General features: G+C 44.3%; 1 protein-coding gene across 6 annotated transcripts; it reads right to left on the reverse strand.

Moving 5' to 3' along the window:
* Positions 1-216: 216 nt before the first annotated feature.
* LOC307199832 (uncharacterized protein) lies at positions 217-14068 on the reverse strand. Of its 6 annotated transcripts, none has more exons than XM_079947961.1 (11): positions 13533-14068; positions 12841-12952; positions 12567-12656; positions 12071-12150; positions 8812-8917; positions 8403-8498; positions 6730-6840; positions 4054-6477; positions 2801-2921; positions 1821-1942; positions 217-395 (listed from the first exon to the last, which is right to left on the reverse strand). In XM_079947961.1, coding segments are annotated over exons 1-8 (660 nt in total). In that variant the 5' UTR covers positions 13535-14068; the 3' UTR covers positions 217-395; positions 1821-1942; positions 2801-2921; positions 4054-6414. The 6 variants fall into 6 exon arrangements, with proteins under 6 accessions (XP_079804087.1, XP_079804085.1, XP_079804084.1 ...); XM_079947959.1 differs by having other exon boundaries at positions 1821-2649; XM_079947958.1 differs by having other exon boundaries at positions 1821-2654.
* Positions 14069-27356: the final 13288 nt, after the last annotated feature.

Genomic DNA, 27356 nt, shown 5'->3' on the forward strand with positions numbered 1-27356 from the left:
TGTTATTTTGCAATAATATTTAAACAAAAAACTTGTAAAAGTCTTTCCTCTTAATTTATTTTACTATGAACTTTTGCCAAAGAGTTATTCAGCCCCATTGCTAGAATCCTACACATTATCATTTATGTGTAAGTCTTATGGGTATGAAGTTGAACAATATAAGTCTCAAGTTTTGCTCTCAGCTATCAAGTTCCAAATTCAAGGAACCACAAGATCAAAGATTCAGAATGGTTTAGTTGGAGAAACAATCATGTGGAAATATGGTTGCCTCTTATTTTCAAAGCAATTTTGCTTTAAAACATTTTTCCAAACCCAAACTTGGTGTTAGGCGGTGGGTCAAATGGGGGGTAACATGCAGTAGCTTCAGGTCTCTTGAAGTCCAACACAAGTGAGTGCTAAATGGGAAAGAAAGAACTAGAGATTCAGTCCAGTAGCTTTCTGTGAAAAGAAAGTGCTTCCCTATGTGCTTAACTCAAGATTCCAACTGCATTGTCAGCAGCAGATACTAAGATAGTTAATGGCAAAATGCACATCTAAACAGAAATGTTTTGATCTGTCTTCTAAAGGCAAAGCTAAATCAGAATTATTCAAACCTGGGCCCCCAGATAGTGAAATGCATCTCCTGTCATCTGCTGCACCTTAACCAAGGGGACTGGGTTGTAGTCCAACATCATTCATGTTGAAGACTGAACACAGCTAAGAGCTTCGCAGCCCAGTGGCCACCACTAAGAAGGCCCTACTTCATGTTCCCATCCAGCCTGTTTCAGATGGTGCTGGTATACAAAGCAGGGACTTAGCTGAAGGTACATTCATATAGGAGGTGGTCTCCTTTGGGTATCTTTTCCAGCTGCCAAATAATTCAGGACAGAGCCAGCACTTTGGGCCTGGAAATGAGAGTCTGTGAACTTTGCATAACATTTATAGGATATGGTTTAAATAATAAGCTGCTGCCCACACATATGCAAAAGTTTAGGTTTCTGGGTGACTTTCAAAAGCACTCAAATAGAGCATGTGTCTGTTGTCTGATCTGGATGTATCTGTGGCAGGATCAGTTTGCTCCAGAAATTGACACTTCTAACTTCCAAGAGTAGACCTGTCCACTGCCCCAGCCTGGACATTCAAGAGCCATACTGGGTCTAAAAGCTCTCCCAAGTTCAATTACTGACTCAGGATCTCCTTGGAATCATAAGGGGGTAGGTGAGGGAGAGAATGCTGGGTATTAATATACTAATGACAACATGTCCTAAATTCTCAGATGATCTTTCCAAATTGTTCATGTTGTTCCATACAGCAGGGATAAGAGACCTCTGGCCTGCAGGCCAGATTCGGCCCACCAGACCATCGCCCCAGAGCATGCCCACTTGCCCCACACTTGATGCCATATGCGCTGTCAAGTGTGCGGCATGTTGTGAGGCAGCTGCACCCAGTGTGCAACTTGAGTTCCACATGGGGAACTGAGTCGCACTAGCAATGCCTGCAAAAAGGCTTTTAACTCCCTGCCCATCACCTGAAGACCAGCTGGTCAATATGGCATCAGGGTGGTCCCACTCATCTGCCAAAGTCCATGGGGGAAGGAGGAGATAAAGATCTGGCCCACCAGGCCAAAACATTTCCTCACCCCCGCTATATACAAGATGGAACCCTGTGGAAACATACAAGCCAAAGGGCATGAATTGTGAGCAGTTATATAAATCATCTTTGAAAAGTGCCTCCAAAATGCATGTATTTCACCCAATTAGCTGGCCTCATCCTTCCCCCCTGACTCCTGCTTTCATCAATCAGGAAGGGCAGGGGTCAAAGAAATATATGGTGGTATTCACCTCTCCAGTTCTGCCACCACAGCTCCTTCCTCACATCTGGTCGCCAGGCTTTCAGCATCTGGTGTTCTGGCCTCTCAGACTCAAAACACATAGCCATTATCTCACAGCAACACTCCTCCCTCCTTATAAAAACAAAGAGAGGGAGCAAAAGGTCAGAAAATACCCACTCAGTGTACGATAGAGAAATGACAGCTCTTGTTTACAATCAATATGCCATCCTCTCACAATAGGACCAAAGAACAAAAATGGAGACTAGAAACTGCAAATCTCCAAAAGGCCAGGTCAGGCAGCTGTCAAGTTGCAAGACACAATAGACATCCAGGAACAGACTCAGCAAGCCTCTCATTACCAGTTGCTAGAGAAGAGCAGTGGGGGGCTGTTGCCCACGTGCCTTGTTTTTGGGCTTCCCAGAGGCATCTGATTGGCCACTGTTGAAAACAGGATACTAAACTGGATAGATATTTCATGTGATCCAGCAGGGCTCTTGCGTTCCTTTGCGTTGTTCTCTTTAGCTGCCAAAGGACAACCCCAAAGGGTGCTTTCTCTTTTGCATTACCCCTTTGATGGTGAGCCTTGGTGGAAATATCTCCCTGGCTAAGCAGCCAGGCATCATAGCTCTCTCCTGGGTGCAACTTCCAAGCTGGACTTCATGAGTCTTGGTGCTCTTTCTGCTCAGCAAAGAGGCACCAAGGAAGTCCTAGATGACAACCATCTTCCTCCTCTGGGCCTTTGGTTTCCCAGCTGCCATTCTCCATGCTCGGCAGCTTCCATGGCACCACCTGTGTACTCAGATCTTGAGAGGCAGTTTTACTTATGCAGGCCTTCCCACCTAAACTTCAGCACACAAAAACTAATATTGGTTTCCATTGCCCACAAGAATGAAAACAAATCCGTAGGACTTTATCCTGCCGCTTTTGGGGTTTTATTGCAAATGAAGAGTGGGATTGCAGTGGGAACAGCTAAATCTCTACAAAGCTTACCATTTCACTGTTACTATTCTTGTTCTTATTTTCTTTCATTTAGTGGTTCCAGTTGTTTGCTGAGCATAATCTCTGCATGCTCCCAAGAACTTTCAGATATATTGAATTTGCAGCTTGACCCCTAGGACAATCAAGACAACAATGTTTTGTCTGAGTCTCTCTCTCTCTCTCTCTCTCTCTCTCTGTGTGTGTGTGTGTGTGTGTGAGAGAGAGAGAGAGAGAGAGAGAGAGAGAGAGAGAGAGAGAGAGAATCCATCTATTACCAATATTCTTTGAGAGATGCTATCTATGGCACCAAAATGGCACCATTCAAAAATAAGGAGGGAGGTAGAAAACCAAGAGGAGGATTGAACATTGAACGGGAACATCAAACCTCAGTGTTTCGTTGCAAGTCACAGTTGGTATACCTTAGGTCTGAAAGGGAGGTGGATTCCACAGATGCTATGTGCTGTCTTATTTGTACATCTGGACACTGACTAATAATGATGGTGGTGATAATACTTTTAAAATACATAAAGCAATACATATTATCTAAAAAAAGGGGGGGAGCCACTCGGTGGCGTAGGAAGGGACTGCGGTGGGTGCGGACTGCCCCAGGTGTCATCACTGAGTGACGTGATGTCTTGGGCACTTGCAGGCTCCACCCGAAATAGCAACATGGTGCTTGCAGACTCCGTGGAGGTTCTACACAGCGTGCTCTGCCCCGGCTTGCCCTGCACCCTGGGCAGCTTGCCCCGCCCCGGGTGCAGGGCATTTGCACTGCCCCGGGTGCCCTAGCAGCTAGCTACACCACTGGGGCCACCCTAAGACAATTGTATTAATTGTCTAGAGTCTAAAGCTCCCCTAAATGCACCACTGCTTTAGAAATAATGAATTGCTGGGGAATGAGGTAGTACGAGGCAACGTCTTCCCTCTGCAGAGCTGGCGGTTTTCTTGCCAGACCACCTTCCATAGCATAGAGATGGCTAAGAAACTATCCTAGCCGCCAGATTAACAGGATCTAGAGTGCATAACATAGGTTCCTTGGTTTAGATAGTGGTGTCTCACCATGGAGCTGCTACAAACGAAAGACCAAGATGGGACTTCAGAATTTGATCCAAAACAGGAGTGTACTTATTTAAAGAAAGGCAAAAGACAAATTAGTTGATGAACTCTTTGTTACAAGACTGGACAGTGAAGGAGAAATATAAAGGATAAGGCAGGAAAGGGGAGGACAAAAGACAGTGGGAGGCTTGTTACATGGCCTTACTTACTCGGCTGAAACAAATGAGAGGGAGTGAAAACTTCGGCAATAGATTAAGCCCCCAAAGCAAAGAGGAGACCAGGCATTTCCAGGCCAGAGCAGGGTTTCCCCTAGCCAGGGACACAAAACGAAGGTTTCTGAGGCATAAAGACAGGCAGACAGGCAGCAGCTAAACTTAGGAAACTAATTGGGAGTTCCACACATCTTTGTTACTCTTTTGGCTTGCAGCCAGCTAAGTTTCACTCAAAGTAGACCTCAAATTAATAAATCCAAATTAGCTATGCCCATTAATTTCAATGGGTTTACTCTGAGTAGGCCTAGTGTTGGATACTGTCCTTTGTCTGCTAAACATCCTATGGCTGGTGCATGGGGGTGGTAATAAACTGATAATGAACTACAGGGGTGCCAACTTGAATAAAATATTGGGGGAGGGGGAGGTAAGCCCCACCCCAAATAACTGATATATGACATGATGTGTGCACACCATTTGAATGGCAATGCCCATCAACTTGGAGGGGGGCTCAAATATTTCATGGGGGGCAAAGCTCCCTCAGCCCCTAGGAGTTGGCTCCTATGATGAGCTATCACCAATCTCTCTTCTGTGTCTAATATGGTGAGAAATCATTTTTGTGCCCTGCTACTCTGTTTTAATTAAAATGGGTCCTTCACTCCGAGTTGGATCTAAGTTGCTAAACTATCCCATTTTCCTGTAGGTCTGTGTAGGAGTATTTGCCTATATTTTACACAGTTCTTTTTTTTTACTGCCATCTCTCTCGGGAATCTCATCATGGGATCTCTCCTCCTCCACTCTTGAACGAGTCCATTTTTTCATTCAAGTGCTGTTTATTCATCTGTAGCTGGATTATGTCTGTTCAGAATCTGATTTATTTCAGCCGGCCCTGAAATTCTGAATTGGCCCTTTGCCCTGGTTTCCACACTAAACCTTTGTCAGCGATACTCTCAGTTTCCATAGCTGCTTTGTCCTCTTCATTGCTCCCTGGGTACATTTATCCTTTCACTCGCTCCTGTGTTTTAAAGGCCAGCTAAAAGGGCCGAGAAGCAGAACTATACTAGCATAGTATAGACTAGCATCCACACTGATTCATCAGATATCCCAGATTAGCCTGGAAAAAAACACTGGGTTTGTTTTTATTATGCATTACTGATATCTGGCTGGGCAGTAATATTAAGAAGAGTCTCCTGCTGGATCGGCCTGGCATTCTCTTTCTACGATGCCCAACCAAATAACTCTGGAAGCCTAAAAAGCATGGGGACAATAGCCTTCCCTCTGTGTTGCTCCCCAGCAATTGGCATTAAGAGGCACATTGCCTCTCATAGTAGAGATAACATATAGCGTCATTAGCAGATCTACACTAAGCACACAAGCACACACAAAATGAATTCAGAAATAAAACTCCAAAATCATTTGCTCATAGGGTGTCTTCATGTTACCTCCTTAGAGTGCAGTGAAATTTGTTGGGGGGTTTTCAGGGTGCTTGACAGCTCTTCCACCTCCTCCTCCAAAGCTGTTCACATCAGCATGGATTCATTAGTGTCAGATTTGTTTCTGTTTGTGTATATACATCAGTGGGCACTGATGAGGCGGTGATGTCTTTATCCTATGCAAAGTTGCTTGTGTCTTGGCTAGCGACGAATTAGGAATGATTCAAAAGTTCCATTCAGTGGGAAGCTTTATTGAGAAACAGTGTCTCCCAAGCAAAAGTATTTTACGACAAACAACAGAATACATATGCATTCTGGATAATGTCCATGTGAACACAGATCAAAAACCCTGTACTGGGAATGCAGTGAGTGGACTGCAAACAAGAGTGTAGATGCAGTCTCACAGTGAAAACTAAACAACAGAAATAAAATTGCAGCAATAATGACATCTAGTGGTGAGGACATGTATACAAACCGAACACATACAAAATGACCAGTTTGCATCTGATGGCTCAAGTGGAACTGCTTATTTGATACATAAAGAAGCTGGACTTTTAACCAACTGGAAGTTGGTTAAACCAGCCAAGTTCACGTTGAACTAATTTAAGAATGCAAGAGGCTGCTTGAACTGCTTCATTGGATCTGCGCAAGTTCTAATAAGAACATAAGAAAGAGCTTTGAAACTGCATGCACTTATATATTTTGTATATTTTGCCTGAAAGGCAGGCTAAAACAATCTTAAAATAAACCATCTTCAATCCACAATACAGGCTCTAAATAATTGTCCGTATTTGTACATCAATATATACAGTTTGCAGAGGTGGAAGTGGGCTTGATCTGCCTATACAGTGCTGGACCCAGGAAATCCGGTTGGCACCTTTAGGTGGGATCAAGAAAGGAAGAGAAAGGAAGAGACAACAGGAAGAGCCTATTTCTGCTTGATCTTCCTGCTCCTCCATAATCGGCTCAGATGCTCCCGCATTTCATGAAGCTGGAGAGATAGATAAAATCCCACAGTCAGAGCCATCAAAGTGAGCTTCTTTCATTACTTCTCACCCCCCAGATCCACCAAGTAATTCAACTTCTTGCCCCTTTAGTCTTAAGGCCCCACAAGGCCATCATCAGGAAGGAGAACCTCCAGTGGAGATCGGGAGGAAATGTTCTCTGGTCCTTCTTCTTGCTTCCCATCCCAGGATTCTGTGGACTTCTAATGCCAAGCTCCACTCACATGTTGAATACTCACATCGTAATGCAGGCCAAGACTGTAATAGGCTTCCAAGCAAATATAATTGGTGGCTTTGATGGCCTGGGACTTCTCTAGCCGGTCTGAAGACCTCATGTACTGTTGGAAGTGCTGAGGAAGGAAAAAGCAGCTCAGAATCATTGCACAGGCCCAGTGGCGTAGCGTGGGGGGTGCAGGAGGGCCTGCTGCACCGGGCACAACATCTGGGGGGGGGGGGCGCTCGCCGCCTCCGGAGTCGCCGAAGAGCCTCGGGCGCAGGCTGTAGCAGAGCCCCATGTCTTGCGGAACCGACGAGCTGTGCGCGCGTCCGGGCTGAAGGCGTCCGGCAGGCAGCGGCTCTCAGCGCTCGCCGCGGTCCCCGCGTGTCAGGGTCGTGGAGGGTGCGCCAGGCAGCCCCTCCTCACAGCCCCCCCCCCCGCCGCCGCCGCCGCCGCTGCTGCAGCTGTTGGGCCATGTTGCATTTTCCTCGCCTCTCTGCCCTCCTCCTCCTCCGGGCAAGCGGCGTCGTTTGGGCGGCAGCGCCAGTGGCAACTCGCCTCAGATCACCTGACACGGACCCGCCGCCGCCGCCGTGGCTACCTTACCGTAAATACCCCAGCCCAGGCAGCAGCAAGAAGAAGCTGGCAGCAGTGGCAGGTTAGGGGTTAGGGGCCCAAATTACTTGCCTTGCCCCGGGTTAGGGGGCACAAATTACTTGCCTTGCCCCGGGTGCTGACAACCCACGCTACGCTGCTGCACAGGCCAAAGAAATCTCCCAAGTCTATTATCATGCTCTTTGAGAGCTGTGCCCCTGGGTTTGATTTTAAAGAACTCTACATGGACCTAGCAGTTCAAAAGCTCGTCAAAGTGCAATTAGATAAATAGGTACCGCTCCGGCAGGAAGGTAAACGGCGTTTCTGTGCGCTGCTCTGGTTCGTGAGAAGCGGCTTAGTCAGGCTGGCCACATCACCTGAAAAAACTGTCTGCGGACAAACATCGGCTCCCTTGGCCAGTAAAGTGAGATGAGCACCGCAACCCCAGAGTCCTTTGCGACTGGACTTAACTGCCAGGGATCCTTTACCTTTTCATGGACTTTGTTTTCCAGAAAATGCAGCAATTCTGCAGACATTCTGGGGAACAGTTAAACTGGCTCAAAACATACTGAGCATGCGGAATGCATTTTGAAAGAGGTCTAGTCAGTGCTTTTTTCTGGGGGTACACAGGGGTACACATACCCCTAAATATTTTGTGAATCTAAGTTTGACGTCATTGAGGGGCAGTATTTCAATATGAGTAGGAAAATGAGAGCACCCCAAACATTTTTTTAGAAAAAAGCACTGGGTCTAGTCATCCAGCCAGAGAGACACAGCCCCCATAGGGAACAATTTCACTAATGAAATACTCCCCCAGTGGTAAGATCTCCCTGCCAGTCCAGGGACAGTCCCAGGTTTACATAAGCTGTCGCGGTTTCTGATTTGATCCTGGAATGTCCCGCTTTCCCTTAGGATGTCCCTGTTTTCAGTGGAGAAATGTTGGAGGGTATGGAATAGGACGTCCCTATTTTCATTGGAGAAATGTTGGAGGGTATGGAATAGGACATCCCTATTTTCATTGGAGAAATGTTGGAGGGTAGGCAGTCTGTCCATCAGCACACCACACTTGAAAGGAGTAGAGACTCAACATTCAAGACTCACCTCCAAGATCTTCAGAAGGTGGTGCATTGTGGGGGCCTCTGAAAGTAGCCCCTTGAGCATTGCACCCAGGGCTTCAGAGGCTCCTCTGCAAAGGGCCTGCAAGCAACAGAAAGCAAGCAATGTCATTGCTACATAGCAGATCTCCATCCCCAGACAGAGCAGCCAGAAAAGGAGGCTATGCAGAGCCTTTTCGCTCAGACTGTCTAAGACAGTTCCTCCTTTGGGAAGGGGATCCATGCACAGAGGCTGCAAAGGTGGGCTTGTTGTCGTAAGGCCTCCTGCTTCTTCATCTGAAATGCAGAAGTCTTTGCATTGCTCAAGATGAAATGTGCCTTAGTGGTTCAGCTCAGAGACAAAGGATTGGTGACCACAGACATAGCAGGTGTTTTTCAAGACTGTTGAAATTTACCTTGTTGCAAACCGCTTCACTTTCTGTGCTCTTTATAATGAGGCGGGTCAGAGTGACTTGCAGCAGCTTTGCCTCTAGTGTCTCTGAGAGCGGAGGGCCGCTTCTGCTGTAAGGGGGGAGGAAAAACCAGGATTCTATTATGTGATGGAGGGAATATTCATCAGATTTAGCTGAAGTTGAGCTTGGCTCCATCATCCAGCCCAAAAGAAGGTATCCCTGAGAACCAGAGGGGAAAGGATATGCACATTTGGGTGACATTTCAGAGGAATTGGTACAATTTACTCCAAAGAGCAAAAAGAAAACCTCAAGGTGTTTGTTGGTTTCTGTACCTGTTTATAACTATCATAAACAAGGTTGCAGTTCCCATGGCAGCAGGAGTCTGCCCACAGCCTCCCAGCCCTGCCAGACTTCCTTGCATCTGTGGCATTTGAGAAAGCTCAGGTGGACTGGGAAGCTTCTAGGAGTTTTGTCTAGTCAGCAGGACTTTATTTGAAATGGATAATAAAGAAAAAGGGGGGGGATCTCTGCTATCATTTAAGTTAAGTAAGGTCAGTCATCGCTCCTTGTAAGTTCAGGAAGAGGGCTCCCTACCCACCCTTAAAAAAAAAAGTAGCAGAAAATCTCACCCCACATGCATGTGGGATGATGAATCTGCAAAAATGCGATGGATTTTTTTACCACACCGTTTGCCAAGACAACTGATGCACCTATAGAAAAGTTGCTCTTGGAAGGAGGCTTTCTGGATCCAAACTCTGCCAAGGGGATGGAAACTTGCAAGCGTAGTTGCTCTAATGGCAGAGGCATCCCCATTGATGAAGAAAGGAAAAGAGAATGGGATCATCAGAATATCATTTTCCTAGACTGCAAGCACATTTATAGCACAGACTATTTGAAGCACATGTCTACTTAGAAACAGGGCAATTCTCCCAAGCCTGCCTGAGGCCAACTTCTCTAAAAAAAACATGTGGAGGGTTGTTAGGGGAGTCAGAAGCTCTTCCCAGAACCTCCTCAGAGCCAATAATCCTCAGCTCCTTGCTCACCCACTTGTTGATTTGCCAGGGTTTGTGGCTAGTGGAGTTCATGATGGCTGGGAGTTTGTTAAGAGGGAGATAGTAAAAGCACAACTTCAGGCAATACCAATGAGACGGAAACATGGAAGGTGCCTAAAGAAGCCAGGGTGGCTATCTAAAGAACTTTTAACTGAGTTAAGATTTAAAAAGGATGTGTACAAAAAATGGAAAAGGGGGGAAACCACCAAAGAGGAATTCAAACAAATAGCCAGCACGTGTAGACACAAAGTCAGAAAAGCTAAAGCACAGAATGAACTCAGGCTTGCTAGAGAGGTTAAAAGCAACAAAAAAGGCTTTTATGGGTATGTTCGTAGCAAAAGGAAGAAGAAAGAAACAGTAGGGTCACTCAGAGGAGAAGATGGTGAAATGCAAACAGGGGACACAGAAAGGGCTGAACTCCTCAATGCCTTCTTTGCCTCAGTCTTCTCCAATAAAGAAAACAATGCCCAACCTGAAGAATTTGGAGCAAATGATTCAGCAGAGGAAACACAGCCCAGAATAACTAAGGAGATAGTACAAGAATACTTGGCTAGTTTGGATGTATTCAAGTCTCCAGGGCCAGATGAACTGCATCCAAGAGTATTAAAAGAACTGGCAGATGTGATCTCAGAACCACTGGCAGTCATCTTTGAGAATTCCTGGAGAACAGGCGAAGTCCCAGCAGACTGGAGGAGGGCAAATGTTGTCCCTATTTTCAAAAAGGGGAAAAGAGAGGACCCAAATAATTACCGCCCAGTCAGTCTGACATCAATACCAGGGAAGATTCTGGAGCAGATCATTAAGCAAACAGTCTGTGAGCACCTAGAAAGGAATGCTGTGATCACCAATAGTCAGCATGGATTTCTGAAAAATAAGTCATGTCAGACTAACCTGATCTCGTTTTTTGACAGAATTACAAGCCTGGTAGATGAAGGGAATGCAGTGGATGTAGCCTACCTTGATTTCAGCAAGGCATTTGACAAGGTGCCCCATGATATTCTTGTAAAGAAGCTGGTAAAATGCGGACTTGACTATGCTACCACTCAGTGGATTTGTAACTGGCTGACTGACCGAACCCAAAGGGTGCTCATCAATGGTTCCTCTTCATCCTGGAGAAGAGTGACTAGTGGGGTGCCACAGGGTTCTGTCTTGGGCCCCGTCTTATTCAACATCTTTATCAACGACTTGGATGATGGACTCAAGGGCATCCTGATCAAATTTGCAGATGACACCAAACTGGAAGGGGTGGCTAACACCCCAGAGGACAGGATCACACTTCAAAACGACCTTGACAGATTAGAGAACTGGGCCAAAACAAACAAGATGAATTTTAACAGGGAGAAATGTAAAGTATTGCACTTGGGCCAAAAAAATGAGAGGCACAAATACAAGATGGGTGACACCTGGCTTGAGAGCAGTACATGTGAAAAGGATCTAGGAGTCTTGGTTGACCACAAACTTGACATGAGCCAACAGTGTGACGCGGCAGCTAAAAAAGCCAAAGCAATTCTGGGCTGCATCAATAGGAGTATTGCATCTAGATCAAGGGAAGTAATAGTGCCACTGTATTCTGCTCTGGTCAGACCTCACCTGGAGTACTGTGTCCAGTTCTGGGCACCACAGTTCAAGAAGGACACTGACAAACTGGAACGTGTCCAGAGGAGGGCAACCAAAATGGTCAAAGGCCTGGAAACGATGCCTTATGAAGAACGGCTAAGGGAGCTGGGCATGTTTAGCCTGGAGAAGAGGAGGTTAAGGGGTGATATGATAGCCATGTTCAAATATATAAAAGGATGTCACATAGAGGAGGGAGAAAGGTTGTTTTCTGCTGCTCCAGAGAAGCGGACACAGAGCAATGGTTCCAAACTACAAGAAAAAAGATTCCACCTAAACATTAGGAAGAACTTCCTGACAGTAAGAGCTGTTCGACAGTGGAATTTGCTGCCAAGGAGTGTGGTGGAGTCTCCTTCTTTGGAGGTCTTTAAGCAGAGGCTTGACAACCATATGTCAGGAGTGCTCTGATGGTGTTTCCTGCTTGGCAGGGGGTTGGACTCGATGGCCCTTGTGGTCTCTTCCAACTCTATGATTCTATGATTCTATGCTTCTTTGTGGTGAATTTGCTCACTCCAGTCCTTTTCCTTTGCTTCTGACTGCTCTGTGGCGTGGGGGGGAAAAATCTCCTGTTCCACCAGTCTCCTACCACAACTTACCTCAGCTTTGCGATTGCATTCATGCAGCTGGTAAAAATGAAAAAGGCGAGGGGATGGTCTTTGTATCGCTCCATCAGGCCCTTGAAGAGATGGGTGGGGGACAGAAGAAATGGAAATCAGCTGCATGTGGTTCCTCTCAGCTCCCTAAGGTAGTTTACTCATAACTTCACCACCAACTGACTTTGAGCTGTTTTCTTGATATTGGACCTGCAAGCAAGTTATCGAGCATGAAATGCAACTCCACAAAACCCATACCTGTACAGTATCAATGTGAAGGGGTTTCCATGTGCAGAAGAGGCCACATATCCCAGGCACCCACATGTTACACGTAGACCTCTCCACAGAGAGAGGTTCTAGACATGCAGGTCCTCCATTTCCATTGTTCTCCTTTCTGCCGTGCACCAGCCTCACCCACCACCAGAATATCTTGCAGAAAATCCACTGCTCTCCCATCTACCTTGTGGGTGATACCTTCTCAAAGTACTACCTCACTCACCACTATCTTCTTAGCAAGTTCCTCCTTTGCCATGATGGGCTTCCTTTCTGCATCTATTGCTGCTAAGAAATTGATGGCCATGCCGATTCCCTGGAAGTTATAAAAGGCAAAGAAGCCATTAAAGTGACGGCTTGCCTGAAACAGCCCAGGTGCCTCCTCACACTGGAGATGGAAGCCAACATAAATGGCACCCACCACGCCCATACTAGGAAGCTCCGAATTCGTACGGGGAATTTGTTTCACTGTGTTGGCAGCCAGGTGGGGATGACTGTACCCTTTCGCCACGGTCTTCCCATACGTCCAGGGAAGGAATTGGTCCCCCTTCCACTGGAGTCTGCGGGGTGACTTTGCTGTTCTTTTTCAATAAGGATTGCAGTCGTTGAAGCCTAGAGCAAAATGAGGAAGTAGGTGAGAAATGAGACTCGCAGACTCCTCCCCTGTTACATGACTGCAGTGCCCCTGAGCCACGTCAAGGTTCAAGATGTGACATGAATTCCCACTTGTCACCGGTAGCTATTTGCATCTTCTTGATCTAAAAATGGTTCAGATTGCCGGCAAGCTGGTATCTCAAACTGTCCTGGGAAGGGAGTGTTTTCCTCAAGCCCAGAGGCAGGGGCTAAAAGGGGGCAGCTGCTGTGTTTACCATGGTCCTGACTGAGATAGCCAATCTTAGCTAGGGACAGTGGCGTAGCGTGGGGGGTGCAGGGGGGGCCGGCCGCACCGGGCGCAACATCTGGGGGTTAGGGAAATCCACGGGTTAGGGGGCGCAAATCCACGGGTTAGGGGGCGCAAATCCATGGGTTAGGGGGCGCAAATTACTTGCCTTGCCCCGGGTGCTGATAACCCATGCTACGCCACTGGCTAGGGAAGAAATAGCCCCCTACCCCCTGTGAGGGACTGGCATGAACCATCATCAACGATGAGACAAGCACAATGCAGAAGCTGTGGGAGAAAAGTCCTACTTACATGTTCGTTGATATGGTTCTTCCTTTTTGAGCAATATCAATAAATATGAGCAGGTAGCTGGCTAGCTTCCAGGAAGCAGATCCAACAATGCTCTGTGGCTTACCTGTCTGGTGAGTTAGCAGGGGGTGACGTCACAATAGAGGTCATCTCACAATGGCCTTAGCAGCCTGATATTGGAAGCCTTGGGCTCGCTCATTCCTAAGTTGCAAACAGAGCTAGTGAAAGTTTAATGAAGCAACCGTTGTGGGACATTTTGCAGTCAGACCTAACAATGTGTGTCTATGCTAGTTAATAAATGAAGGGGTTAAGGACCACAGAGCTGTGAACTTCTAGAGAAGGCTTGGCTAGGTCATGCCGCCTCACCTTTGGGGAGGGAGGAAGTAAGCCTTGTTTCCTGTTCCTTTCTCTCCCTCTACACTTTGAACCATGTAACTGACCAGACGCATGATGCTGGCGGTTTGTGCCCAGACTCCATGTTTGAAGATACTTTTTGTTGTTTGTGCTTTAAAAACGTTTTTACCTGTTTCTGATGTGGCGTTGAATGATGCATCAGTAAGACCTCTGATTACTGTAAATAAAGCATTTGAACTTACTTCAGTTTGAGGTCTATTCACTGTGAGAGGGGTAGAGGTGGTGGAGCACACTGTGAATGCTTAATACTGGAATATTTACAGATCTAACAACCTGTATTTCCCCACTTTGCAAACACTGCATATATTTCAGCTTTAAACTCTGCTTGGAGGCTCTTTTGGCTACAGAGTGAGACAAGTCCAATGCTTTTTGAATTCAGGCAGTCAGCCATTTTTTATTTCGTAGTTTCCCATGGGAGACTTCAGGATTAATTGGCATTCCCCAGTTACAGTGGTACTTCGGGTTACATACGCTTCAGGTTACATATGCTTCAGGTTAGGTAAAGGTAAAGGGACCCCTGACCATTAGGTCCAGTCGTGGCTGACTCTGAGGCTGCAGCGCTCATCTCGCTTTATTGGCCGAGGGAGCCGGCGTACAGCTTCCGGGTCATGTGGCCAGCATGACTAAGCCGCTTCTGGCGAACCAGAGCAGCGCACGGAAACACCGTTTACCTTCCCACCGGAGCAGTACCTATTTATCTACTTGCACTTTGACATGCTTTCAAACTGCTAGGTTGGCAGGAGCAGGGACCGAGCAACGGGAGCTCACCCCGTCACAGGGATTCGAACCGCCGACCTTCTGATCGGCAAGTCCTAGGCTCTGTGGTTTAACCCACTACAGACTCCGCTAACCCAGAAATATTACCTTGGGTTAAGAACTTTGCTTCAGGATGAGAACAGAAATCATGCAGCGGCAGCAGGAGGCCCCATTAGCTAAAGTGGTGCTTCAGGTTAAGAACAGACCTCCAGAACGAATTAAGTACTTAACCCAAGGTACCACTGTATTTCTCAACAGCTGTGCCATCTAGTGGCCACAGAGATTACTTCCAGCAAGCTCAAAGCAATGCATATGAGATTCAGTTTATCTTCACAATGCCCCTTTGAGATAAGTTTAGATGGGGGAAGGGCCACAGCTCAATGACAGAACTTCTGCTTGCAGGGGGAAAACTCCAGGTTGAATCGCTGGTAACTCCAGGCACATCTGGGAATGTCTCCAGACTGAAACCTTGGAGAGTTGCAGCCAGCCCATACAAACAGTGCTGAGGAAGATGGACCAATGGTTCGACTTGGTATAAGATTCCTATGTTCCTATGAGGAGGAAGGATAAGGTGCCCAGGGCCAGCCAGCAGGTTTCATGAATGAAGCCTTTTCCTGTTGGATATTTTTTTTAAAATGCAGTGCAAAAGCATATTTTACCAATGAATATTATGACCACTAATGTGACTGTTGAAAACTCATATTAGGGCAATATCTTTATTAAACCAATCAAAAATCACAAAATAGTATGCAAGCTTTTGAGTTCTCTGGCATTCTCCATCAGTTTCATCATTTTATGTGGGGGAAGGGATTGATGCCATTCATCTGGCTGGCAGGCCTTTTGAAGCTAATGGTCTCCCCTGGTTTGTTTATTTATTGAATTGAACTTCAGATAAGGGCAAAGGCAACAATATATGGAAACTGTGAAGAATGAGTTCATGAGACAAGTGCCTCACTTACTGAACAACTCAGGAACACCCTTCCTGACACCACATGAGAGATTCTTGCAACTTTTCTGGGAAAAGATTGGAAAAGGGAGAGGTGGAAATTTGAATTATTTTTTTAAAGTATTGATAAACATGGTTGACAGGAAATGAGATTGGAAGGTGTTGACTTAGGTGTGAATTAAGCATTGTATAATAAATAATTACGGGTTGATATCCTAATACATAAAACCAGTGAAGAAATTTGGAGGAAATAAGAAATAAGGATTGAATGTTTCTTGATACGCTATTGGAGGTAATATGATGTTGGACTAGACAACTGTTGTGGACTATTATATATAAAAACTATAGAAGAATCTCCTTTGAACTTCTTGTATTGAAAGAAATCAATGAACTGGAGAGTCCTGGATTGATGACTGGAAAAATATCACCTTACAGAGGGAGGAACTGCTGGATGTTAATCTAAATGGAACATTTGAGTATTCTGAAGAATTATTGTATATGTTGAAAGTCTTTTTTACCTATTTCTTTCTGTTTTATCTTTCTTTCTCTCTTTATACCTTTATTACTATCTATATTATTCTCTGTATTATTGTATTTTGAAAAGTCTGAATAAAGCTATAAAAAAATAGAGAGAGAGTTACTTCCTGCGAAGCCTGTAATGTGGTGAACATTGTGGGCAGACTGTCCAAACAATGCACTGAGACACAGATAATGTACTTTCTGAAATAATTCTGGCTTGGACTGGTTCTGGATTGTGCAAAAGGTTATGCTCTGCCCTTGTTTAATATTTTACAGTCACGGAGAGCTAAGACAAAAACGGAAGTGCAGAGCTGTTGAATATTAACAGTCAACAGGATATGTTAGCTGGGCACTTTAACAAAATGTATTTTTTGAAACAGATTCACCCATTGTAAAAATTAGGTATTGGTAGCTGGCATGGGTTTTCACTATTTTGACTCAGTGAGAAGAAAAAGGGAGGCACACTCATATTCCACTCCTATCGGTACTAGTGGGATTTGTTATTTAATGTTTTCTTATGCAAAGACGTCCTGTGCTCCAGATTGGAAGGAGCATGAGGAGGTCTAAAAAAATCCAATACATAATTTTAAACCTTCTCAGGCATTATGGAATGATTACAATCATGAGTGTTCCATTCTGGGGGAGTGGCATGTTCAGCTCAGTCATGTGACCTGGTATCCCTGACATTGATGCCGAAATCCAGCATTGCCTGAGCTCTGTGAGTGCAGCTCTCAGGGAAACCAAAATGCTTTTTTACAAAGCTATGGAACTACCAACCTTACCGTATGCTTGTGAAACGTGGACCACTTATAAATGCCATCTCCAACTCCTCAAAAGATTCCATCAACAGTGTCTCCGACAAATTATACACATCACTTGGGAAGACGGGCAAACTAATGTCAGTGTACTGGAAGAAGCAAATATCACCGGTGTTAAAGCAATGATTCTTCAACATCAACTTCGTTGGACTGGTCATGTTGTGCGGATGCCTGATTATCGTCTTCCAAAGCAACTACTCTATTCTGAACTTTAAAATGGAAAGCATAATGCTGGTGGTCAACAAAAGAGGTTTAAACTCTCTCTCAAGGAAAATCTTAAAAAATGTAGTATAAACACCGACAACTGGGAAACACTGGCCTGCGAGCGCTCCAGTTGGAGAACAGCCTTTACCAAAGGTGTCATGGACTTTGAAGATGCTGAAACTCAGAATGCAAGGGAGAAACGTGCTAAGAGGAAGGCATGCTTGGCAAATTCTCACTGTGATCAACTCCTGCCCAGAAACCTATGTTCCCACTGTGGAAGGACGTGTGGATCCAGAATTGGCCTCCACAGTCACTTATGGACTCACTGTAAAAACTGTGTTTATGGAAGACTATCTTACTCGGCTACGAGTGATCGCCAAAGAAGAAGGAAAAGGGTGGTGTGAGTCAGACTCTATTGTAAAAGCTTGTTTCCCCTCAGCCAGGCTTAGACCTGGCTCAGGTGGCAGCAGCTACACCCCTGAACAAAGTTTGGAACAGGAATAATTTACACCAGCTTAATTTGAGCAGCTGTAAATTTCGCCAACATCCTACACTTAGGATTGCTCCAATGGGAACGAGCAGATATGCTAGATGTTACTTTGATGGTTCTAGCAAAGCAGCCCATAGCCTTAAGTGATTCTGAAAGGAGAGAGCCATTTAGGAATCAGAGTTCAGCTTTCTCCCATTCCCCCACTGGCTGGGAGTGAGTGTGAAAGAAGAATATTCAGTCTTATCTTGGAGCTGGACTTGCAAACACAAAAGGGGCCTGGTTTTGCTCTCTGTGAGGATCCAGTGCTAGGGGATTAAGGAGCCTGCCTGGAAACCTGAGGGAGGAGACTGTTATCTATTGCAGGGTAAATGCTGTGAGGTTGTTCGTCTTATACTCAGCCTGTATATGTGTATAAATAAAACCATACATCACAAAAAAGACAACACAACAGTTTTAAGTGAGCTTCATCCTAAATAAACTTAACCTGGGAGATGCTCTGGCACCCCTGAAATATCTCACCAGAGCTTCAGGTGTATACAGAGCTGGATTAGGTTTGATGAGGCCCTAAGTTACTGAAGGTAATGGGGGCATTTATATATCCAGCTGTCCTTTGTTAACAACAACAAAAAGTGTGTTGAATATATGCTATATGGTAATTTATGGACCAAATAGGTCCATACACAACACAAAACACTGTTGCTGTATGTAGGTTTTATTTTACTTGTTTTTATCTTATATTTTGGAAATGTACATCCAGTTGTTGGTTTTCTAATTTGGGGGGGGGGGCAAGAGAGTGGGGCCCTAAGCTATAGCTTGTTTAGCTTATACGTAAATCTAGCACTGGGTGTGCATAACCACATTTATTAAACAGACACAGAAATGTTACTGCTGCTACCATAAATCCAAGAGCTCAAGTTTCCGAAACATTACAAGCCTAGTGCAGGTGGGGATGTTACCATTTTATTCAGTGATAGTGAACCTGCTGGACATCAGCTCCCATCAGCCTTGCCAGCATGGCCACTATTCCAGGGTGATGGGGGATGTAGTCTAGCAACATCTTGAGGGCCACAGGCTCCTCATCCATGGTCATAATTGCTTATGGCAAGGCAGCATTATGCCGTTGTTGTTTATATTTTGAAAAATATTGTGATTCCTTATGATTATCATGTTCTGTATTTCCAGGTACTGTGACCTTTGTTCTTCATTGGTGAATAAACCTGTGTTTTTTCAGGTAAGGCTGTGACTGTCCTGAGATGAAGTCACTTCCACCTTGTGACAGTGTCCATTCGATGTGGGAGAGATTCAGAATGAGGAAATCATCCACAGCGTAGCTGAGGTGATTCAAGGGCCGAGCTTGATGAAAGATCAGGAAGCTATGCTCTTAAGGTTGAAGGAAGCAGAGGATGCAATGCTGCCTAGTTAATCCTATCCACCCTGGGCATCTTTCAGATTCACCACACAAACATTTGAAATTTGCACGTGAGTGGGTGGGAAGGAATATAGTTACTATACATTAAGCAACTTTCCTGAGTTTCGATGTATGGCTTTGCATTTATAAAACAGTTCTGTGAGATATGCAAGTTTGCTCTTCTATTCCTCCACTCTTTTCTCTAAAAAATAAAAGAATTATTCCCGCAAGGAAATTTATTATAGTGATAGGAGGTGAATAACTTTGTTTGTGACAAGCCCTTGCAACTCTATCATACAAACGAATCGATATGCAAAACTGTGCTAAAACACAGCCAGCCCTGTTCACATCAACAGATATATCATTTGGATATAGAAATATAATCTAGTAACCAACTAGTCTTCCATATGTCAATAGTGCTTTTTTTCAGTTCTTTCCCATAATTATTAATATTGAACAAAATAAATTGTCACATCACCAACATATCTTTTATCTGTGTGTCTTTTATCATATCATGTTGTCTGAAACTGAGCAAGATATAGCAGGAAATGTTATGTAACTCTATACAAGTTCTTTCAGTTTTGTGACAGATCATTGTGGAGAATTATGTAGGACTCTGCCGCTGACCTTCCAAACCGTGTGTGTGTGTTTCATGTCACCCCAATCTCTGAGCATTGTAAGATTCTAGGAGCACCAGGCACACTTATCAGGGTCTATGTTTCCATTTGGACAATGAGGCACAGCAGGGACTGTGGTATTGTAATGATATACCATTTATTTACACATATATGCAACCTGAGCCCTAGACAGAAGGAGTTCAGTGAATTCACATCTCCTGCTTCTCCCGTAGGTGCAGCAGTCTTGGATCCAAAGCAGCAAAAAGCCATGCTCTCTGTGACTATAACGGCCTGTCAGCCCACATGGTGCTTTGACACCTACTTTCTCTGCAGCTTGCCAACTCCAAACTAAACTCCCTCCTCGCTTACAGCAGGCCAAATGGAAACCCTAAACCTTTCACAAACCCTTTTTGTCTGCACCCACTAACACATGGCTGTAGGAGGGGCTCCACTCCCCTTCCTGTCTGTCATGGAGTGGTGTCATAGTGCTTTAAATGTATAGTGTGAATGTGGTCGGAGATGTCACAACCATAGGCTGTGGACTAAATCAAATGAACATAATGGTTACTACAACAAAGGGACTTCCTTGCAGAGGTTTTGAATCATCTAAAGAAACAGTAATGTGTGTTTAAAATGAATAAATAAAGAGAGTTGGCAGATTCCTCTTTTCTTCTTTCTTCTACCGTGATGCTTTAATAAAATGTAGATTTGCTAGTGGTAGAAACGCCCACTATTAAAGCAGTTCACTCTGACATGAAACATTGGGAAGCCCTTGTTGGGCTCATGGCGTTTTCCCTTCTCTGTCCTTGCATAATAATATTTGGTTCAGACAAGGTCATGGCTAATTTGTAAGATGTTCAGTTATCCTAGGCTCTTTGCAACGACCTTGTTTGAGTTTATTTTTCTTCTGTTGTTGGAGTATATGTTACAATATGTCGTAAACCTAAAATCTGTGACCTTGGTAGCTGTAATATAGTTGCACGAGGCTGGGTTTGCTGGGCTAGCCTTCAAAATCAATGAAACGTGTTTCTAATCAACCGTACAGTTAAGGGAGCAAAAAATGTCATTGTGGTTTTTTCTACATTAGAACAAATGTATTACTTATTAGTGCTGCACCCAAATGACTAAGCTGATATAATTCCTGATGGGCCCTTTTGGTTATTGATCACATGATCCGTGCTGATTGCTTTTATGAACACAGATAGCTTCCATAATTTCCTGTCAGGTTATTAATGCAATAATTTGACTCATTAGACTTTCCTTCCCAGTATGCACCACCAGGGGAAATACTGAGGGAACATTTCCATCAGCCGTCGCAAACCCAGATGGCTGCTGGTGATTTCTAAGTTAAACATTACATATATGTGTGTGCAAGGTATCTTAACAATGTATCCATAGTTTATAAAATATTCTGAAAACTCAAATATGCATAATCTCTCTGCTTGTGGATTCCGCTCCCCCCAGTTAATTTATATGTACTGTCATTTTCCCATTAGATTTGCACAGAAATTGAGCTCACAAGACAGTGTCCTTGTCCTGAAAATGTAAACAGAAGGCTGCCTTTATATGTGACACTTTTTTATCAATGGAAAAATTATCTTTTTCTCATCTTGGCATCCTTGCATGCATTCAGACACTGCTTCGCAAAGCTATAAAGTCACAGAAAGCACCTCTCCTGATTTTTAACATGACCAGTACAACTCTCTTTTTCCATATGGAAAGAGCAATTTGCGATTAGAGAGTTAAGAAATTTTCATGACTGAAAGAGCCCCAAGATGCAGCCTAGAATCAGGTGTGTCTGGTTTCTCTCCTGCTTTACAAGTTTAGAATACAGGAGGTCACTGAAGAGAATGAACTTCCTTGCAGCAGTATAATCATCACACCCATTAAGATTTTTTACAGACATTTCTCACCCGCTGAGTGTTTCAAAGATAAAAAAAATCTGATTTCAGGTAAATGTAGGGCTCCAAATCTCCCCTTGTGAATTGACAGTTTGAGTCAGGCTTTGCACTGTTTAAAAACATCTTTAGTCTGCCATTGAACTGGTGTGATGATGCCCCCAGATCCCAGTCACTCAACTTATTTTTGCTGTTTATTTTGACTGTCAGTGAATATGGTTGGTGAGAGATTTCCAGGTACTGGAAGTATATCAGAGGAGTAATAGTCTTCCTTTGTAATTATTATTATTATTATTATTATTATTATTATTATTATTGTTATTATTACCACACACACACACACACACACACACACATTTCAGGAAGGGAATGACTTCCAGCTTTATAGTTTTGTTAGTCTGCTTCAGTAAAAGCAACAGAATCTTGGAAGCTAATCAATTTATTCTGGCACTACAGTCCACAAAAGCATATGTCGTGATACGTCCGCTAGTCTTTAAGGTATCTCAATATTCTTTACTGTTTCTGCCCCCCCCCAACAATAGACTTACAGTGTTGCCCCTCTCTTCACTTTTACCTTTCTGATGTGGATAGAAAATAAAAATAATTAGAGGGACATAATAGACTGAATAAGTTCATGCCACAATACACAAGTCTTTATGTGGCCACTTAATGCTGTCCTCACTTCAGAAAGGGTAATCTGTGGCTGATACATACATATCATTCTGAAGAGACACAATCCTTCCATGACCATTGTATTGCCTCAGAATGGGACATGTGTCTCAAGATTCAAACACTCTATGTATAACTGAGGTGACAGAAGCCACGTTCAGGTGCTTCTGCCCACACACATTGAAACAAGAGGTCCTGTATGGGGATATGCCCCCATTCACGTTTCCCTGGGTTCACGCTCTGTGCGTAGCAATGTATGTGCCTAAAGCTCCATGCATTTCCCTCCCACCCCTCTTGGGTGGAGGAACTTTGGGTGCCTATATCCGTACACATATAGAGTCCTTTCACACACTGTCAAAAGTTGAAGATGGGGGAATGGCCACTGTGTGGGCTGGGAGAGGAAAGGGAGCCAACGTAAACCCCCCTCCACCATGCATACGGAACTGTCTAGCCTTCCTAGTGTCTTTGTGAGGGAGGTGTGCCATGATGTGAACAGCATATGATGGCATTTGTATGAGAGAATAAGAATGTTTTTCCCGTGCTAAGAATGTACCTCATGAGACAGAGACAACCACTTTTTTCCTTCAGGTGAGGGGGAACCAGATGCAGTTAAGCCAACCCCCACATAAAACTGAAGGCGATGTAGTCCCTGTATAAGGACTGCTACTATCTCACTTATGTGAATTTCAATTTGCCCTCAGTTATTCTCTTGTGGAAATTACAGAAGAACAAAACACTGCAGTTGGCCACACCAGTCGCCATTCTCAGACCACCACCCCTCAAAGAATCCTGCGCTTCTATCACCATAGCAATAAGCCACTTACAATCACTATGATATAAGCTATTTTGCCTTCATTGGATTTTGTACAATCCTAGTGGAGATTATGCACTCCATGCACACTGGTGGTGTTCTATTATTATGATTACAGTATGCCCGGATCTTATGCGCACTTAGCTCGCGTGATTTTGAGCATACGTGGGCAAGGTGGGGGTGCTCTCTCGAGATTTTGCCGGAAGTCAGCCCAAAGGCATCCCTAACACTCCCAGGGTTGGCGCACTGAGTAGGCCTTGCCCAAGAAACGAGGCCGAGAACTTAAATGCTCTTTTTGTGCTGAGTAGGCCCAAGCAGGACGCAGGTGGCACTGTGGGTTAAACCACAGAGCCTAGGACTTGCTGATCAGAAGGTCGGCAGTTTGAATCCCCACGACGGGGTGAGCTCCCATTGCCCAGTCCCTGCTCCTGCTCCTGCCAACCTAGCGGTTCAAAAGCACGTCAAAGTGCAAGTAGATAAATAGGTACCACTCCAATGGGAAGGTAAACAGCGTTTTCGTGCGCTGCTCTGGTTCGCCAGAAGCAGCTTAGTCATGTTGGCCACATGACCCGAAAGCTGTACGCCAGCTCCCTTGGCCAACAAAGCGAGATGAGCGCTACAACTCCAGAGTCGGCCACGACTGGACCTAATGGTCAGGGGTCCCTTTACCTTTACCTTAGGCCCAAGAGACCTGGCATGAAAATAACTTTTAAGCTCTTGTCTTGTCTCCAGGCAAGGTCTTTTCAACAAACCAGCTCTGGGACAGGTAGCATTGTTCTCTCTCTCTTTCCCCCCACCAACTAACTACTTTATAGAAGGCAGGCTAGCTAGCCACAAGGTGGTTCTAAGGTTAACACGATTTTTGCCATATGCAATTTTTGCTATATGCATTACCCTTGGAGCCAAACCCCTGTGTAAGATGCAGCCCAGCTATGTTGTTGTCGTCATGATTATCTCTTGCAACTAGTATTGCATGATTGCATCTTAGTCACCTAAGATTATATTTAAAGTCTTCACTATGATGATAACCTTGATGTCTCAGAAGCCCTGGGCAAACATGATTGATAGACCCTGGTGGAAATACAAGATGGGCAATGTTTTTCATGTATTTGCTGAGCTAGCTCTCTCCATTCTCTGTAGGTACAAGGTCTTTCCACTCCTCTCCTTTTATGGTAAGAAGTAAACTACATTGACCTAGGAAAAGTTGCAAATCATGCCCTGCCTTGAAGTGTAAACTTCAATGACCTCCTAAGAGCAGCCAGATTCTTTTATTTTGCTAGTTAAACCTTCCCTACAGTGTATGTATTGTATACATTTCCTTGAAGACAATTAAGATTTTTTTCTTTTTCTGAGCAAAGGGGAATGATCATGTCCTGCAAGGACAATTCTGTACAAGAACAAAATCTAGCATGATGCAATCATGCTGAAACTAATTAGGGCTGGATATAGTCAGTGGCCAGATGAGAGCCCAGCCATAGCAAAACCTGAATTTTGTGAAGTAAGAAGGGTGCAATATACATGCTACACAGAGAATAAGTATAAACACGAAAGAAGATAGGGTATGTTACTCAGCTCAATTTCTGGGGCAAATCTGCCTGCACGGTTAAAGTCATAATGCCACAAACTGTTGAGTGGAATGGAAGCAAACTTTGATCAAGGAAACCGTGGGTGATTGTTTAAGCCAGGCATGGCCAACCTCGGCCCTCCAGCTGTTTTGGGACTACAACTCCCATCATCCCTAGCTAACAGGACCAGTGGTCAGGGATGATGGGAACTGTAGTCCCCAAACAACTGGAGGGCCAAGTTTGGCCATGCCTGGCAAGCAGTCCTGAATATCTGCTTTAAGGGTTGGCATGCCTCAGTCTGTCTGGACCCCCTGCTGGAGCATGAGAACAGAAGGCTTGGCAAGGCTTTAGTCCAGCTGAAATCAGGTGCCAGGGTAAAGATAAGAGGCTGGTTAGCAGCTCTGAGTGACCGTCATGAGACTCCTTATAAGCAGTGCTATTCTTCTAGAAAAAGAAGTGCCAGAACTCACCATGAACACTTCCCTTCTTCTCTTAGAATGGCAATGGTGCCCATCTGAGAGGGGCCAGAACTGAATTCTGGTGAGTTCCGGCTGGAAAAAAAGCCCTGTTTGTATGGCTTAGGAATATGTCACTCCCAAAAAATCTTTAAATAAAAGTAAAATAAAATGTCTTTTGCAGGAGTATTGTCCTATTTGACATTTACCAACAAGAGAAGTGAATTTCAATGAGAAAAGGTGGGGAGTAAACAGGGATCAAAAGGAGATTGCACTCAGTGCCTCAATCCTTGTTCTTTCTTCTTTCTTGATTTTTAAAAAGCTCTAAGGTTGCTGATTCGCTTTTTTGCTTTCTCTTGGAGAAAAGAAGGGTTTTCATGAATTAAACCTGTCCCTTTTTGTGGTCATTTCTCTCTGAATCAGCAGCTGAAATGGAAAATTTTTGAGCAGATTGAGCTTTTATAGCTTTTGTTTAATTCTCCACACACACACATACACACACACACATATACCATAAGCATAATAGCAGCAAATAGAAATCAACAGCATATTATACTTAGGTGAATATGGCAGAAGGGAGAAATATAAGAAACAGTATCTATTTCTCCCTTCCGCCATATTCTTGTATATATGCTCCAGTTTCCTTAAATGTTTCGTAAATGACTGGCGGAGCTATTCTAGGCGCAATTTTGGAATGATGGTAGAAACTATATTTGGTGGAATTCCCCTCTAGAAATGAGTATATAAAATATGATGGTGATAAAGTATAGGAGCACTTTCAGGATGTGGACTTGATGACAAGTTTACAGGAGCAGCAATAAAACAATAAACCAGCAAGCAGCCACATGAGAAAAATGCAGAGCATATGTGCTACTTTAGAAGGTTGGCTGTGAAACCATAGGCCACTAAGTAAGGTTCTGTCAGCTGCTGCTACCTTGAGGTTTTTTGTTGTTGTTTTTTTAATAAAAAGCCATAACCTGAGTTGTCAGTGCACAACCACATTGTTGATTGAATCAGACTAATGCAAGTGCATAACTGGGAAGCTGCCCTTGGCCCCAGTAATTGAGCTCCTGCTATGTTGGCATTAATACTTGTGGCTAGAAACTGGAGCAGCTGCTAACATACCTTGGCACTTCTCATGCTGTGAACTTAAATATTAGCAAATGTCTCGACTAATTGTTTCATTTTTCTAAAATAACAACACGGCTGTAATTGTTTGCAAAATGTTCGTGGAAATTTACAACTGAACTCCGCTTTTCACTAACAAACATCACCCAGTTGCTGTCCACCAGATCCACAGACCTTCAGTTGGGCAGGTTGTTGCATGCCACCCCAATCCCTGAGTGGTGTGAGATTCTAGGGGTCAAAACACTTATGCAGGGTTCATGTTTCCTTCGGAAATGAGGCAAGGCGGAAACTATGGTGTCTTTAGGATATGTGGTTTATTGACACATATATACAACCTGAGCCCACAATGGAGGGGCTTCCAGCATTACACTCCAGGAAAGTCCTGTTTCTCCCATGGCTGGGTACTGTATTCCCTGAGGAGGAGTTCCATTAATTAGTTCACTTTTCCACTTGTGAGTGCCTAATGCAAGATGGCATCAAGATCACCAAGACTGAAGAAATTGGCTGCGTGGTCAACCCATATGTACACCCTCTGGGAAGGTTGCCCCCATGCCCTGATCAGCTAAGTAAAACTTACACTCCTATATCCAGTCACGTGTGTGTGTATGTGCATAAAATGGTCTTTGACATTGGTCTGATGGCCCCCAATTGGATGAGGACTGTGGATTTCAGCACCTATGTGTGTCTGTATGCCAATTACTGGTTTAGTGGAATCCATGACTCTGATGCTTAGTATAAGGGTGAGGCAAGCTAGTTTTGTTATTTTCTGTTATGTAGTCAAATTCCTAAACATATCTTTCCGCTGTTAGCCTTTTTCCTGGGTTTGTATGCTTATGTTTATGTTTATAACCTTGAGAAAGTATTGTGTTTATCCTGGCCTGGCATCTTAGAGTAATCTTGGTGCCTCTGAATCTGGTAGCTGGGTGCCACAGCCTGTGAAAGTTCTAGCTAGCTCCCTAAGTTCATTGACACTGAAATATCACGCCATGTTTGTTGATTTAAAAGATGCAGTGCATTTGTTCTCTGGGCCAAAGTATACTGTAATAACACAATGGTTTTATAATATGGTACACAGTATTTAGAGTTCAAAATGTGCCTCAGGATTTCCTGTGTGTGAAATGTCAGGCTG

Source organism: Podarcis cretensis, assembly GCF_951804945.1.
Source record: "Podarcis cretensis genome assembly, chromosome: 12".
NCBI classification, from domain to species: domain Eukaryota; kingdom Metazoa; phylum Chordata; class Lepidosauria; order Squamata; family Lacertidae; genus Podarcis; species Podarcis cretensis.

Bases quoted from the DNA above. Each gene is read 5' to 3' on its own strand.
- LOC307199832 (XM_079947961.1), bottom strand. The intron at 12,151-12,566 runs GTGAGTGAGGTA...CATCTCTTCAAG, and splicing joins AACTTGCTAAGAAGATAGTG to GGCCTGATGGAGCGATACAA. The intron at 6,478-6,729 runs GTGAGTATTCAA...CTATCTCTCCAG, and splicing joins GTCTTGGCCTGCATTACGAT to CTTCATGAAATGCGGGAGCA.